Source organism: Macaca fascicularis, chromosome 2 (genome assembly GCF_037993035.2).
Source record: "Macaca fascicularis isolate 582-1 chromosome 2, T2T-MFA8v1.1".
NCBI classification, from domain to species: domain Eukaryota; kingdom Metazoa; phylum Chordata; class Mammalia; order Primates; family Cercopithecidae; genus Macaca; species Macaca fascicularis.
The window spans coordinates 126,699,206-126,715,783 of NC_088376.1; the positions used below are offsets into that span (position 1 = coordinate 126,699,206).

The 16,578-nt window shown below is 40.2% G+C and overlaps 1 protein-coding gene across 2 annotated transcripts in view; it reads left to right on the top strand.

Moving 5' to 3' along the window:
- SYNPR (synaptoporin) overlaps nucleotides 1-11,539 on the top strand; it is a 330,920-nt gene extending 319,381 nt beyond the window's left edge. For both annotated transcript variants that reach the window (XM_005547524.4, XM_005547525.4), the window contains 2 exons: nucleotides 3,682-3,873; nucleotides 9,829-11,539. In XM_005547524.4, the coding sequence (XP_005547581.1) occupies nucleotides 3,682-3,873; nucleotides 9,829-10,086 (450 nt within the window). In that variant the 3' untranslated portion in view covers nucleotides 10,087-11,539. The remainder of the gene's footprint in view (nucleotides 1-3,681; nucleotides 3,874-9,828) is intronic.
- Nucleotides 11,540-16,578: the final 5,039 nt, after the last annotated feature.

A 16,578-nucleotide genomic window follows, 5' to 3' on the forward strand; every position in this document is an offset into this window, starting at 1 on the left:
CAGTCATGTACCCCATTATGGATGTTTTGGTCAACAATGGATCACCAACAATATGTGATGGTGGTCCCATTCGATTATAATGACGCTGAAAAAGTCCTATCCCCTGGTAACATCATAGCCATCGTAATGTTATGGTAGCATAATCACTCTATTTTAAACATTAATTTAGTGTAGTCTAATCATACAGAATTTATAAAGTCTACAGTAGTGCACAGTAATGTCTGTCCTAAGCCTTCACATTCAACTTCCAGTGCTGCAAGCTCCATTCATGGTAAGTGCCCTATCCAAGTGTACTATTTTTTATCCTTTATACTATATTTTTACTGTACCTTTTCTATGTGTAGATGTGTTTAGATACACAAATACTTATCGTCATCATGTTACAATTGCTTGCAGTATCCAGAACATTCACATGCTGTACAGGTTTGTAGCCTGGAAGCATAGGTTATACCCCTTGGTGTCTCCATTTCCTCAACTGTAAATGGGGTTAGGATTGGTGTCTATTTCATGGTGCAGTTGTCAGGATTAAATGAGTCAAAACATGTAAACCTGGAATAATACCTGACACATAATAAGCACTCAATAAATGTTACATATGAATAGATTATTTGAACAAATAAATCTAACATAGTTTTCTCCAATTTCCAATTGAAAAGTCTTCACATGACTATTCTTTTTTAAGTATAAGTCTATTTCTAATTATGATGAATATAAATAATGAAAACCATCATACTATAGGTAATGCTTTAAGGTGACTGTGGGCCCTAACAAATATGTAATATCAAGAGAACAGAGCCCATATTTTGCATTTTTTTAATCCTCTGTAAGACCTTTCTCAATACTCGCACATTACTCAAAAATTACTATTTGAAAAAAAGCATGAATGAATGAAGGTACCAGATTGAACATGAACAGAAAGTCATGATTTGACACAGTCAATCTGGTTATTTATTTGCCACTATTAGAAAGAGATCGAGACAGGTTTACCTGGTTCTGAAATGCTAAATTTTGTGTCACCAAAGATGACCCCCTTTTCTATACCCCAGGGTATTCTATACCCTTTTCTATACCCCAGGGTATTCTATACCCTTTTCTATACCCCAGGGTATTCTATACCCTATTCTATACCCCAGGGTATTCTATACCCTATTCTATACCCCAGGGTATTCTATACCCTATTCTATACCCCAGGGTATTCTATACCCTATTCTATACCCCAGGGTATTCTATACCCTTTTCTATACCCCAGGGTATTCTATACCCTATTCTATACCCCAGGGTATTCCTCCAATTTCAAATTCAGAACCAACACTTGAGTTTCTTTATTCCAAATGTTTGTATTACTGTTGAAACAGCTGTAGATATGTATTTGTTTGCTTGTTTATACCTCTACCTCATCTCAGAAAGGCTCATAAGGACATTTAAAAACCAAGGTGTAATTGAATAAAAATGAAAAGTAAAAAGTAAAAAGAAGAAAGGGAAACAAAATAAGGAACCGGGTTAAAATACCCATGCCATCAAAACCCTATGAATGGGTCACACACTGGCCTTTAATTTTCTAGAGCCAGCATGAAAAAAGGTGAACTGGTGAGTTACATAATTCACAACAGCCACTGGATGGAGTGACTTGCAGAAGATTCAGCCACTCTTAGTAGTGAGACCCTCCAGAACATTCTCCACAAAGATCACACCTAACAAATGTCTGGCACAACAGCATCTTTAGAGTGTAAAAGTTCCCTCAGTGTAGATGATGGGATCATGATGAAAAGTAATTCAGCCACACCATGAGAGCAAGATAACAGAGCAAGTCAGGTGCACTATGCCCTCGGGCAGGAAACAAATGCATGCCAAATTTTCTACTTGAGGAGGTTATCATTAAGAGCAAAAGAGCAGCCTGTTTCTGTTGCCATATCAGATTTACTTTTTTTCTTTCCTGGTTGGTATTTTTATTATTTTAGGTAAGCAGTATGCAACATTTTTACTGTAATCAAACATATATATAGTCAATCTGAAAATTTTTTCTACTATATTCTAATGGTCTCAATCTTAGTCTCTCCCACCTGCCACCCGATCCGAGTCATGAGGGAGGATGAGAGACGTAGCTCCCATCATCAGAGTCATGAGAGAGGATGTGAGATGTAACCCCTATCATCAGAAGTTTGGAGATGGTCTCTAAAACACTCATCCCATTAAATCCTAGAAATTTTGTTTGATATGGATAAAAGCTTTTTTCCCCTGCAAACAGCAGTTGATTTTCAGGGCCAGATACACCTAAATTTGAATTCTGTCTCTGCCACTTTCTATGTGTTACCTTATATCTGTGAGTTTCAACTTTCTCCTTTTTTTTTTTTTTTTTTTTTTGAGACAGTGTCTGGCAGTGTCGCCCAGGCTGGGGTGCAGTGGCGCAATCTTGGCTCACTGCAAGCTCCGCCTCCCGGGTTCACTGCATTCTCCTGCCTCAGCCTCCTGAGTAGTTGGGACTACAGGTACCTGCCACAACGCCCGGCTGATTTTTTGTATTTTTAGTAGAGACGGGGTTTCACCGTGTTAGCCAGCATGGTCTCAATCTCCTGACCTCGTGATCTGCCCGCCTCGGCCTCCCAAAGTGCTGGGATTACAGACGTGAGCCACCGTGCCCGGCCTCAGCTTTCTCCTCTTTAAAATGGACATAAAAATACTGTCTAACATGATTATTGTAAGAATAATTTTATACAAAACCTCTCACCCATAGCAGGCACTCAAAAACATTACAGCTCTTACTGTCTTCCACTTAACATAGTTCCACATTGGTTAACACATTGGTTAACCAATAACATATAGATAACACATTGGTTTGTTAAGTGAACAAATGGATGAATGAATGAGTGAACATTGCCATCCAAGAGTCTTAAACAATTAGCAGATGTGTCTACATGTTTGGAATCACAACTTGGTGGTTAAGAACTTGGACTCAGAGGCCGGGCGCGGTGGCTCAAGCCTGTAATCCCAGCACTTTGGGAGGCCGAGACGGGCGAATCACGAGGTCAGGAGATCGAGACCATCCTGGCTAACACGGTGAAACCCCGTCTCTACTAAAAATACAAGAAAATTAGCCGGGCGAGGTGGCGGGCGCCTGTAGTCCCAGCTACTCTGGAGGCTGAGGCAGGAGAATGGCGTGAACCCGGGGAGGCGGAGCTTGCAGTGAGCCGAGATCGCGCCACTGCACTCCAGCCTGGGGCACAGAGCAAGACTCCGTCTCAAAAAAAAAAAAAAAAAAAAAAAAAAAGAACTTGGACTCAGTATTCAGGTTGCCTGGGTTTGAATCCTGATGCCATCACGAATTATCTGTGAAGTCTCAGACAAGCTATTCAACTGTTCTCTATGTTAGTTTGACATCTGCAAATAGAATGATGTACCATTCCTTACAGGGATGTTAGGTGTGGGTTATAGAGTCCTTAGCATCGTTCCTGGGATATAGTAAGCATTTAATAAATATGACTATTTATATTTATTTTATAGAAAGATAAATATAATATCATAAAGCTTTCTTTTGTTTGTTTTTCAAAATGTTTTCGCTGGTTCCAGTGCAATGGGATCTTAAATTTTTCCAAAAAGCAAACCAAATAGTTATATAAAGAAATCAACTTTTTTCTAGAACTCACATTTTCTTTTACCGTTTTCTCTTCTGGTTTGTTTCTGTAGGACTTCATTGTCACTGTAGTCTTTTCGTTCTTGTGGTTGGTGGGTTCATCAGCTTGGGCAAAAGGACTGTCTGACGTCAAAGTTGCAACAGATCCCAAGGAAGTATTGCTACTAATGTCAGCTTGCAAACAGCCATCCAACAAATGCATGGCTGTCCACAGCCCTGTTATGTCGAGCTTAAACACTTCTGTGGTAAGTACTTTTCATCTGTGCTTTACTGTTCATATCTTTGTTTGCCAGTCAAAATAATAAGAAAAACATCTCAGAAGTCATCTTGAAAATTGTTGCCTACAAAACTAGGCCAATCAAAAGGTGAGATAGTTTACCTCAGGTGCAGGATGATCACTTGGCCCTCAGGTGTTTTATTGTCAGAATCCATCATTTATAATGTTGCCAATTAAGGAGTTCTTAATAAGAACCCAGCAGGTATTGGCAGCTGCTGCTTGGGTGACAGTTCAGTTGAAACTCTAAGCCAGAAGCAAATATAAAATCTGAACACCGGCCGGACAAGGTGGCTCACGCCTATAATCCCAGCACTTTAGGAGGCCAAGGTGGGAGGATCACCTGAGGTCAGGAGTTCAAGACCAGCCTGGCCAACATGGTGAAACCCCATCTCTACTAAAAATACAAAAAAAAAAAAAGAAGAAAAAGAAAAACTAGCCAGGCATGGTGACTCATGCCTGTAGTCCCAGCTACTTGGAAGGCTGAGGCATGAGAATCACTTGAACCCAGGAGGTGGAGGTTGCAGTGAGCCGAGATCAGGCCACTGCATCCAAGCTTGGGTAACAGAGTGAGATTCAGTCTCAAAAAAAAAAAAAAAAAAGAAAAAATCTGAACTTTAAGGTTAAAGCCAGACAAAAGTTAAAAGGAATAGTTGCGCGCATACAAGTTCCTGGGGAGAAAACACCGTTCAAGCCACATATAGTTAGAATACACCCAACTGATTAGAGAAAAATACACAGACCTAGTAGGGTAAAAAAAGAAATTCATAATGTAAAAAAGTGCTCATAATAGCTATGGTAATTTTTGAATTTTCTCCATGCTTCTGGTTTAGTTACTTTATAACGTTAGAAAAGCTGCACTGTATTAGTTGAACAAAGTCAAATGTTTTCACCAAGAGTATGGCTCTCACAAGAAAAAAGAAAATCTGACAGTTAGCAGGGACACCAAATTGGATTTTTAATTTATAAGTGTAAGAACTTGTATTATTCCAAAGAAAGAAGCTGTATCTGAGAAATACATAAGCTATAATGGCCGCAAAAAGCAGCAGTTATCGAAGAATAGAAGGCTCAGCAGTGTTTGCTGAAAGAACATTCTTTAGCACACCCTAGAAATAATTATCTTTGCTTCAAGATTAACCTGTGTTTCTACAGCTTTCTGAAATTCAATCTGGGAAGGCACTTAAGAAGAGAAAAAGGGTTGCTACTGTGACTGGACTGTGATTTCTGCTTTGGTGAGATAGTAACCATGAAAATAAACTATGCATTAGGGTCTCACAATTATTTTTATTCATTGCTGACCACACTTGTAGATGAATACTTTGAGGTATACATTACTATATTTACTTATACTTTTGTAGTTTGTTTATAGACAGTATTTAATGAAAACTATTACAACACTGATCTCAAAATCTAACAGGACAAAGATAAAATTGCTTGATATGTTTATCAGTTTAATAATTAATCTCCCAATAAATTATGACATTCTGCATGTTTCTTCTAATTCCACTTCTGATATATCTAATAATTTTTAGACTAAAAGATAGAAATTATGAATGAAAAACATGTGATGTGTCTCCTAAAACCAAAATGAAGAATGAATTGAAACCAAATAATGTGATGTGTGTGAAAGGACAGGTCCAGTGGTGTTGTAGTGATGTATCCGTATCAGTTAACAGTCTTCCAGCTCCTAGTGACAGAAAACTCAATTCAAATTGGCTAAGGCAAACCAATCCTCATATCCCTAAAATCTGTTTTTGCAGTCCGCTTCTGGTACCAATGTTTGTATGCATCAGAATAATCAAAGCTGACTCTAGCTACAACAGGAAAAAGTTTTTGGAAGGATATTAAGTAGCTCATACAACTTGATGAAACCTGAAGAAACAGGTTCTAGAAAGAGCAGAATCTAGAGCAGAATGAGAGTTCTAGATGTTCAGTACCAAATAATTGTTGCTTAGAGTTGCCGTTAGTGGAAAGTTTTACCTAACCTTGCATTGCTCTGCTCAAAATGCGAAGTACCAAGAGAGAGCTCAAGCCATTTGACTGAAACTTGGCTCTGCAAAGAAAATCAGATTTCTATTACCAAAAGCAGGGGAAAGGACATGAATCAACCAAAACACAATATTTTTATTACAAATTGTTTGGCTTCAAATCATATTGTGCTAGCTTATGCAAAAACTGAAAATAGTTGGAAAGACATTAAAAGTGTGTCTTCCCGGGGCAGAACCCAGCAGCCAAGAACTGGAAGACTGTCAGGAAGCTGGACAGTTCTCATCCTCCATCTCCCATCTCTCTTTCTTTCTGGGTCCCTGTCCCTTTCTGCATGTTTGTTCATTATTCTCTTTTTTCAGATGAAATTTCATTTCTTTTTTTTTTTTTTTCCATCCACACAGCAGAAGATAGCCACTTTACAGTTTCTAAGTTTATATGTATTTTTTAAAGAAACAGCTTGGACTGAGCAAAAATCACTCAGGTCCAATTGCAAATTTCTGGTAGAGAGAATCTTTTTAGCCCACCTTAGGCCAGATGTCCACCTCAGTCTCATCAGTTATGAATAGAGGGTTTGGTGAATGTTGTAGTAGAAACATGGCTCAGAGAACACACTTTGCTGGGCAAACATAGGTTTTGGAGTAGGAACCAGACACGTACCACAATAAATGACTTCTACAAGTAAATGAATCAGGAAATAATAATCATATTCTCTACCTTGGTAACAAATTTACTATCTTCAAAGCACTTTGGCACCTATAATTTTACAGTAACACTAAAATGTAGGTAAGATACCCAGATACTACAAATATTGGGAGCTGAGGTAAACTCTCTAATCCTTAGTTTTATCATCTGTAAAATGGGGATAACTATACAACAGACCTCAATACTGTTGAAAGAATTCAGTGAGATAATCTATTAAAAAAATACTTAGCATCATGCCCAGCTTATGGCAAATGCTCAATACATGTCAACTGAAAACGGCTACTAAAATACGATCATTCTTAAACGTCATACAGTGTTAGAGCCTAAAGAGAGGAGGAAGAAATCGTTTTTAGCCTCTCAATGTCTTTCAAAGTTTCACTGAGCACAACTATTTTAGCCATAATTTCCACTTCTGCTTCTCCAGCTTCACTCCTAAAAATCTTAGTACATCTCTTTAGACAATCTAGATCTTGTCTTCCCATTTTTTGCATGTTATGTCGAGTGTCTTTCAATTTCTCTTTCTGTCGTCCCCAAGTCTGAGCTTGAATCAAATTCTTACCCCAATTTCAGTTGCAACAAAATGGCAAAAAGGAGTTCAAGGGCCCGAGTGCCCCTAAAATGTGCCAGCCAAGAGATCTGTGATGCTGGACTAAAAAAATGAGTACTCCTTAAATATGCCCATTGAAATGCCTAGTTTACCTTCTTACTTTTAAGTAGCATTTCCTTGATGTATAAGTTTTTCTTCAGCATCCCTTTTTTAAAAACCTAATAGTAACAGGGAAAAGAGAGAGATCAATAGATAGGAAATAGCTAAAATTATATCCCTGGACAGAGCCATGCCTGAGAAGATCCCTTGATAATTTTTCCTCCTCTTCCCTCCCCTCCCCTCTCCTCCCCTCCCCTCCCCTCCCTTTTCCTCCCTTCCCCTCCCCTCCTGTCCTCTCCTCTCTCCTCTCTTCTCCTCTCCTCTCCTTTTCTTTCTTCCTTTCCTTTCATTTCCTTTTTTCTTTTTTTTTGAGACAGGGTTTTGCTGTGTCACCCAGGCGGGAGGTACAGTGGTGCAATCATAGCTCACTATAGCCTGGAACTCTTGGGCTCAACGGATACTGCTGCCTCAGCCTTCCAAGTACCCCTTCTGAGTACCTGGGACTACAGGCATGTGCTGCCATGCCCAGCTAAATTTTTTTTTTTTTAAGAGACAAGGTCTTGCTATGTTTCCCAGGCTCTTCGATAATTGTTTTATACTCATATATTGACATATACTTATAAAGGTGCAATTTAATCAAGATCCCCCTTTTAATGGAAAATATTCTGGTTACCACACACATGGTAAAATGGTCCTGTATGCAAATTACAGTTTTGTCAGTAGTTAACTGATTTATTTTGTTCGAGCAACGATTACACCTTATTTATGTTTTGTATCTCCCTCAGCAGGTAGCCTAGAGCATGGCACAAAATAGGTTCTCAATTAGTGTAAAAAAGAAGGAAAGAGGATGCAAGAGGAGAGAAGGAAGAAGGAGGGACGTCTGGATAAACCGGTCTTTAATTAGATCAGTTGGGGGTCTAGATACTTGATTTTGGCTATTGTCTCAAGAACATGGTCTCATTGTTTATGCCTCAGTTCAATGTATACTGCAGCAAAGAAAAAGAAAAAGTCTGCAAAATACAATTCACGGAAATATTTTAGAAAATGATTCAGAACATAGTTTACCTTTAGTAAGTATTTGCTAATGTGTCCAGCACTGTCTAGCTACTTTACACATACCCTCTTTAATCCTCCCACCTATCTTCCAAGAAAGGAATCCTTGTCTCCATTCCATACAAGAAACAAAACAAAAACAAAAATGAAGTCTACAGAATAAATGCCTTGTCCCAGGTAGCAGGTCAAGAAACTACAGTCCCCAGGGCACTTTGATTTCAAAGCCTATAGAGATTACTCTGAGACTAAGATTCCATTCATGTGCTGCTAAAATATTGAAATATTTTGATAGTCTCAGCTCCAAGTCTCTAAGACCCAGCTTCTTGACTACACCAGTGTCCCCTCTGTCACCACTACTCACAAGCCACTATGGATCATCTCACTGTCCAGAAACCAAGGGATAAATTTTGATCCAGCAAAGGACTTCCAGCACCCTACTCCAGGACGGTGGCCACTGTCCAAGTCCATTTTGATTGGTCAGCATCGTGCTAGGGGGTGGTGACTAAATATATTTTAATGTTATCACAGCTTTGCATTATACTACTGTTACCTGTCTCCATTAGGGGGGTTATTAAAACAGACTGCCTGTGGTTAATTCCCAAGTCAATCAACCAGCCTTGGAAAAGGCTGCAGAACAAGCCATGGAATGAGGACATCTGTTTGGGCCTCATGCAACAGCAAACAGTTCTGCTTCCATCAAACCTTAGGCCCTGGGGAAGCAACACCCAGTCCTCTGACTCACCGACACCCTCCTGGAGAGTAGGAGGAATTTCCATAGGAAAGTTTCACATCCAGTTCTTATGAAAATATTTTGTATTTCTCTGAAACCTGCACTTTGTTCATAGTCTGGTTTCAGCATTCACTTATCCCTGTGAGAGGCACAGAAAGTGCAATTATTCAAACAGTCAACCTCTCAATATGCTATCATGAATATGTTTATTTGCACATCACCTGTACCATTGCTTATCCTATATTTTTAATTGACTCACTTTCTTTATATGATTGCAATAAATGGAAAAGCAAAAGCAGTATCTCTAACCATAAAGAGAAGAAAGCCTTATAAATGAAAGCACCATTATTAAAGTGAAAATTCTCAGCCCTATGCCATCTGGAAATATCTTACACACCATGAAGGGTACTTTATTTGGAGAATAAATGATGCCTTAAGTAAGGGTTCCAGTTGTGGAGCCAGAACAGGGTTTGGATCCCAGATCTACTACTCAGCAAGCCACATGCCCTTAGACAAGATTTCCACATCTTTAATATGGGTATGACAATAGCAACTTTTTCTTAGACTGATTCTTAGACCAAGGGAATTGATACACAGAAAGCCCTTTATGTAGTGCCTGACATGTAGTGCATCTAATAAAGGTCAAATATTCTAAATGAAATACCAGTTCCAAATGGAAAACTTGGAAGAGGACTCAACATTAAAGTGAAAAGTGATCTTTTGTATTGTGAAGGAATTTCCAAAATGGAAAATTTTCTTGGGTTTTTGTCTAGTCTATCAATTCATTGGCTTTGATTCTCCTTCAGGTCTTTGGATTCTTGAACTTTATTCTCTGGGCTGGAAACATATGGTTTGTTTTCAAGGAGACCGGCTGGCATTCTTCAGGACAGAGATATCTTTCAGATCCGATGGAGAAGCACTCCAGCAGCTATAATCAAGGTGGTTACAACCAAGACAGCTATGGGTCAAGCAGTGGGTACAGTCAGCAGGCGAGTTTGGGGCCATCCTCAGATGAGTTTGGCCAACAGCCTACTGGCCCCACTTCCTTTACCAATCAGATTTAACAGAGTAGCATTTGCATTCTTCTGGAGATCACCTCACCACCTTCCATTTCAGTGGCAGAAGAATTTTTTAAGAGTTTCAATCAATTATTAATGCAGAGAGTATTGAATGTAAATCAGAGATCTCTAGTCTTCATTAAGGCAGAAAGTCCTGGGTTGTGATAAATGACACTTAGAGATGAGATGACATGAGGAGATATATTATTCATCATAGATTGCTAATTGGAGAGTACCTTGTTATATATACAGATACTTTCATGGTCATTTTGTATGTGTGTTAAAGTAGTAGAAGTATTTTGTAGCTTAAAGTCTCTAGTATGTAATATGCATAAAGTAAATCGAATAGCACTGAGTTTTCTTATGCATTTTGATGTGAAAGATGTTATAATAATTTCTAGAAGACAATTTGGTGTATCACAACATGCATGTCTTATTTTTTTTTTAGTTTTAGGTCTTATAGGACAATGAGTCCCTAAGTTATTTGTTTCAGAAAATTATTCTGTTTTTTTTATGTGATAAATCAATGCTCACATGATTTAAGTGCATGAATAAGTATTTTCTCACAAAATGAACATTTGAACTGTGTTTATGAAAATTTTCTGGTTTGCACCATGAATTTGTCAAGTGGATATTTATAGGAATATATTCACTACCTTGTATACTTTGCAGATTTGTCTCTCTGGCTTTACCCAAGTTCTGAATGCATTGTAATTAAGATTTGAGTTTTTCTTTTCCCCTATTGTTAGACATTTAGTGTTACATATGATAACTGCCCAACATTTATTCTATTTACTTAGCTAAATATTTGCATTCTTGTAACCTTCTATGGTGTTTTTGTGGCTCTTATCTTGTGGACCATAAATAACATGGCCCAATAATTCTTTGTCTTTATGGAGTGTTGTTTTCTTAGAATAATGGAGATGCAGATATAGATACCATAGTCAAGATATGCCTTGCTGAAGTATTTATTTATAAAGAATATTCTGTAGAACCTCTATTACCAGCTACACTTTTAAATCCTGTTTATTTGTAAAGCTAATATGTTCCTCAATGTAATTATTAAAAATTCTGAAGTCACAGCTAAACTTACTAATTCTGATTTGAGTGTAGCCCATAAATTAAAAATGGCTTCCATATGCCACTCTGTATCCCAAAGAGAGTTCTCATGAAATATTCTCCAGAATGTATTCATTATCAAGAAAATGCCAATCTTCACTTCCTCATTTTAACTCAGTTGAAACACCAGGACCCAATAGAGAAGGCAAGCTGAGCATCTGTATTTCCAGATAAAAGTTGTTATTGATGTATAAACTCGTCGTGTGATTGGTGATGTTGGAAGCATTTTAGCACAAAACAGCCTTGTGTCTTAGATGATGTCTGTAACCAGTTTCTGAATCCCGTTGGATAAAACCGTATTGTGATATCTATTTGACGTTAATAAAGTTATTGCATACAATGTTGGCTGGACAATGGACAATTACAACAGTAGAACCCGGTTGGCTTTAACAATGACAGAACGAACAAGGGTTAAATGCACAGTGCCTCCAATCTGTCACCCTGTCCTCGTTTCATGAGCCCAGTGAGGTTCGTTCATTCATTCCACCATTCTAGGACTTCTTGTGCACCCGTCACTGTGCATGCCACTGGGAATGCAGTAATAAAAAGCAAAAACAAGCTGTATGTTAAGAAGCTTACACTCTATTAGGAGAGATGGGCATTAAAATAATCACACCCCTGGTGAGCGCCTGTAGTCCCAGCTACTTGGGAGGCTGAGGCAGGAGAATGGTGTAAACCCAGGAGGCGGAGCTTGCAGTGAGCTGAGATCCGGCCACTGCACTCCAGCCTGGGTGACAGAGCGAGACTCCGTCTCAAAAAAAAAAAAAAAAAAAATCACACCCCAATTATGCTGAGTGCAACAAAGAGAGGCACAGGATTCCATAGGAACATCTACCAGAGAGGTTTGAACTAGTTAGGGAGAAGTCAAGAAGCTTCATGCCTGAAGACTACACATGGTTAAGCAAGGACAAGGTGGGAGAGATGCACGTCCCAGGCAGAGAACAGCCCGGCAAAGCTCTCTGATGGTAGGAGACAGGAAAGATATGTAGAGTTGCCAGAGTTTAATGAACAAGAGGCTTTTCGGGAAGTGTGACTGCTGATGGGGACATGGGTGAAACCTGTCTGCAGGCCTAATCAGGAATTCTGTCTTTATCCTAAAGAAGCTAAGGGAAAGCAATGAAGGATTTTTGAGCAGGGGAGGGATGTGATGAGATTAGCATGTTGAAAGGATCTCAATGGCTACAGAATAGAGAGAGGATTAGAGGAGGACAAGCGAGAAAAACATCCTGATGATAAGGAAGTAGGCCTTAACTCCTAGCAACTAGGAGGCAGTAGGCTGGGAGTGGGAGGAGGGGATGTGGCATGAGTTCTCCCCACTCCCACTCCCACTCCCAATTCCCCCTTATATCCTGGGACAATGACTGGATTTGACTGCTTCCTTCAGCACTGTGCAGGAGAAGAAAGTGTCCTCTGCTTTACAAGCTGTCATGAACTCGGCAAAGTGGAGAAATCCTCCTAACCAGCAGTGATTTTTACCAGCCTTAGCAGTTCCAAAGCACTGTGGGCACTGATGAATGGAAAACACTACCTGCCCTGATTGAGATAGAGACATGCTTCCATGGTCCATTGCAGATTCGCAATAAAGACCTGCTCTAACCCAATGGGGATTTTGCTAAACTGATTTATTCCTTCAGGTTTCAAGAAAAGAGCAGTAGATGTTTTATTGTTGTTGTTGTTGTTGTTGTTTTGTTTTGTTTTGGTTTTTTTTTTTTGAGATTGAGTCTGGCTCTGTCGCCCAGGCTGGAGTACAATGGTGTGATCTCCGCTCACCGCAAGCTCCACCTCCTGGGTTCATGCCATTCTCCTGCCTCAGCCTCCCCAAGCAGCTGGGACTACAGACGCCCGCCACCATGCCCGGCTAATTTTTTGTAGTTTTAGTAGAGGCGGGATTTCACTGTGTTAGCCAGGATGGTCTCGATCTCCTGACCTCATGATCTGCCTGCCTCGGCCTCCCAAAGTGCTGGGATTACAGGTGTGAGCCATAAAAAGAAAGTAGCCGGTGAGTTTGAGTCTATGTATCCAATAAGACTAATTTGGAATCTCAGCTTCAGTGCTCACTAGCTGTGTTTCAAGGTGTGACTTCACCTTCCTGCACCCTTGTTTTTTTAGGAGGAGGTAAAGCAAAGAAGTTAAATGGGTGGGCCATGATATCAGACTGTCTGGGTGAGAATCACTGCACTGCCATTTCCTCAACTCTCCTTTTTCTTCCTCGAAGCCTTCTTCAAAGCCCTGGGACTTTTCTGAAGCCACAGCCTACAGGCAAGGGCAGCCTGGAAATGCAGGGGAGTTAACACCCCAGGGAGCACCTTCAAACACTGGGGGATATGGGCAGATCAATAAATGCCTTTGGTAAGATACTTAATTTCTCATTCATTCAGTTTCCCCATCTCTACAGTGGGGATAACAACAATATCTTCCTGGCAGGATTGATGTCAGGATGAGAAAGATAAACCATCTAGCCATGTGGCAGAAATGGTAAGCATCCTCTGGGTTTGGGTTTTCCTGCAACCAAGGCTAAGACAAGAGTTGGGTGCAAGGAGTTGATTCCAGGTGTCAGGAGTGACAAAGTGGGGAGAATGAGACAGGAAAGGAGGCAAAGCCAATAAAAAGATGTGTTTGTGTTGTTGCTGGTAAGGCAGTAGGAGCTCAGTTTCATCAGGGTCTCTGAGCAGTGCTCATAATGGCTCCAGCAATTGTCCATCAAGGAGCAGGAACTGGAGTGTTCACCTACCAATCCCCAGCCCTTATTGATTGAGAGTTGCCGAGAACAGTGGTAACTTTTCCACATTTCCAGGTTACACTTGCCAGGAGACTGAGCAGGCTCCTAGGACTTCAGAGAAACAAGCCTTGAGTGCTAACATCTCAGGCAGTGGGCTGGGGGAAAAGGGAGAGGCACTGGCATGGGTCCTATCACCACCATCCCTTCCCCCATTCCTGGGGACAGGGTCCTTGAGGAAAGATAAAGGAAGCCCTGGGAGGTGCATGCATGAGGTGGGGAGGGGGCCACTATCAATATGAACCATAGCAATCCTTCAAGCTATGGCTGAAATTAGAGGCTGACCAAAGGAAAGCAACATATGGCATGCAAATCACCCACTACAGTGATCAATGAATGTTACTATTCTCACTTAGTCTGTAAAAGGGGGCTGCAGATAGTCCTACCTCATAGGAACTGAGTTGGTTGTGTGTGGAAGAGATTAATGAACTGTATACTACTGAGTATAGTTAGCTGGTTATTGAGTGATAAGGTATAAAACTACTCCACACTTACAGAAATCTGAATTTTGGGGATTTTTTTAACTTTTATTTAAGGTTCAGGGGTACATGTGCAGGTCTATTATATAGGTAAACTCATGTCATGGAGGTTTGATGTACATGTTATTTTGTCACTCAGATACTAAGCATAGTACCTGATAGGTGTTTTTTCTGATCCTCTCTCTCCCACCCTGCACCCTCCAGGAGACTTCAGTATCTGTTGTTTCCTCTGTGTGTCCATGTGTTCTTGTCATTTAGCTCCCACTTATAAGTTCACTTAGGATAATGGTCTCCACCTCCATCTGTGTTGCTGCAAAGGACATGATCGTGTTATTTTTTTATGGCTACATAGTATTCCATGGTGTATATGTACCACATTTTCTTTATCCAGTCTACTGTTGATGGGCATTTAAGCCGATTCCATGTCTGTGCTATTGTGAATAGTGCTGCAATGAACATATGCATGCATGTGTCTTTATGATAGAATGATTTATATTCCTTTGGGTATATATCGAGTAATGGGATTGTTGGGTCAATTGATAATCCTGTTTTTAGTTTTTTGAGGAATCGCCATACTACTTTCCACAGTGGCTGAACTAACTGACACTCCCAACAGCAATGTATAAGCATTCCCTTTTCTTTTCTTTTTCAGTTTTTCTTTTCTTTCTTTCTTTCTTTCCTTCTTTCCTTCTCTCTCTTTTTCTTTCTTTCTTTCTTTCTCTCTCTCTCTCTTTCTTTCTCTTTCTTTCTTTCTTTCTTTCTTTCTTTCTTTCTTTCTTTCTTTCTTTCTTTCTTTCTTTCTTTCTTTCTTTCTTTCTTTCTTTCTTTCGAGATAGGATCTGGCTCTACCACCCAGGCTGGAGTGCGGTGGCGTAATCTTGGCTCACTGCAACTTCTGCCTCCTGGGCTCAAATGATCCCCCCACCTCAGTCCCCCCAGTAGATGGGACTACAGGCTCATGCCACCACGCCTGGCTAATTTTTGTATTTTTGGTAGAGATGGGGTCTCACCATGTTGCCCAGGCTGGTCTCAAACTCCTGAGCTTAAGCAATCTGCCCACCTGGGCCACCCAAAGGACTGGGATTACAGGTGTGAGCTGTGCCCGGCCAGCCTTCCCTTCTCACCAGCATTTGTTATTTCTTGACTTTTTAATGATAGCCATTCTGACTGGTGTGAGATGGTATCTCCTTGTGGTTTTTTTGAAGCCTGAGTTTTTATATGTCAAACTTCTAATTGTACTGAGTTGAGCAAAATACAGTACCTGGCATCTTTTGAGCTTACACTCAAGATTGGAAGATTCAAATAGTAAACAAGTAAATTAACCAAACATGTAACAATGAACTGCGATTAATGTTGTAAGGAAAAGAAACAAGGGACAGGGTGGGGAGGAGCGGCCTAGGGTGGTCAACAAAGGCCTCTCTGAGGAAGGGACGTGTAAGTTGGGACATGAAAAATAGGAAGGAACCAGTCATGTGTAGAATATTTTAGCCAGAGGAGAGAGTGCATCCAAGGACCTAAAGAGGGGAGACTGCTGGGTGACTTGAAATGACTCCTAAGACAAAAGCTACTAGGGCTGGACATGCAAGGAGTGGAGGGGGAGTTGGGGCTGCAGAGTTTGAAAGAGCCAGGTTATGAAGGCCCTTGGAGGACATGGAAACAGATTTTATTCTAAGAGAAGTGGGAAGCCACTGGGCAAATAAACAGGACAATGACATGATTTAATTTTCTCTTCAAAGAAATCCGTCTATCAAATTCTTGGCTTTGATATTGTACTATCGTAAGACAAGATGTCACCTTTGCAGGAAGCTGGGTGAAGGGTTCGTGGGACTTTGTACTATTTTTGCAACTTCCTATAAAGGATGATGCTGAGAATGGATTAATGAAGTCATGAATTCATTCAACCGCTATTTATGGAGCACCTGCCATGTGCTAAGCTTTGTTCTAGGTGCTGGGAGAAAAATAAGATAAATTCAAATAGTGATAAATGTTAAAGAGGAAATAAAACAGGATGGCATGATGGAGAGCAATAGGGTTGGAGGAAGATGGGTACACAAAGAGATGCCAGAAGCCCTGGAATGAGGATATGGCAGCCTGAGTCAGGATGGGGGCCCCATTCATGCTCAG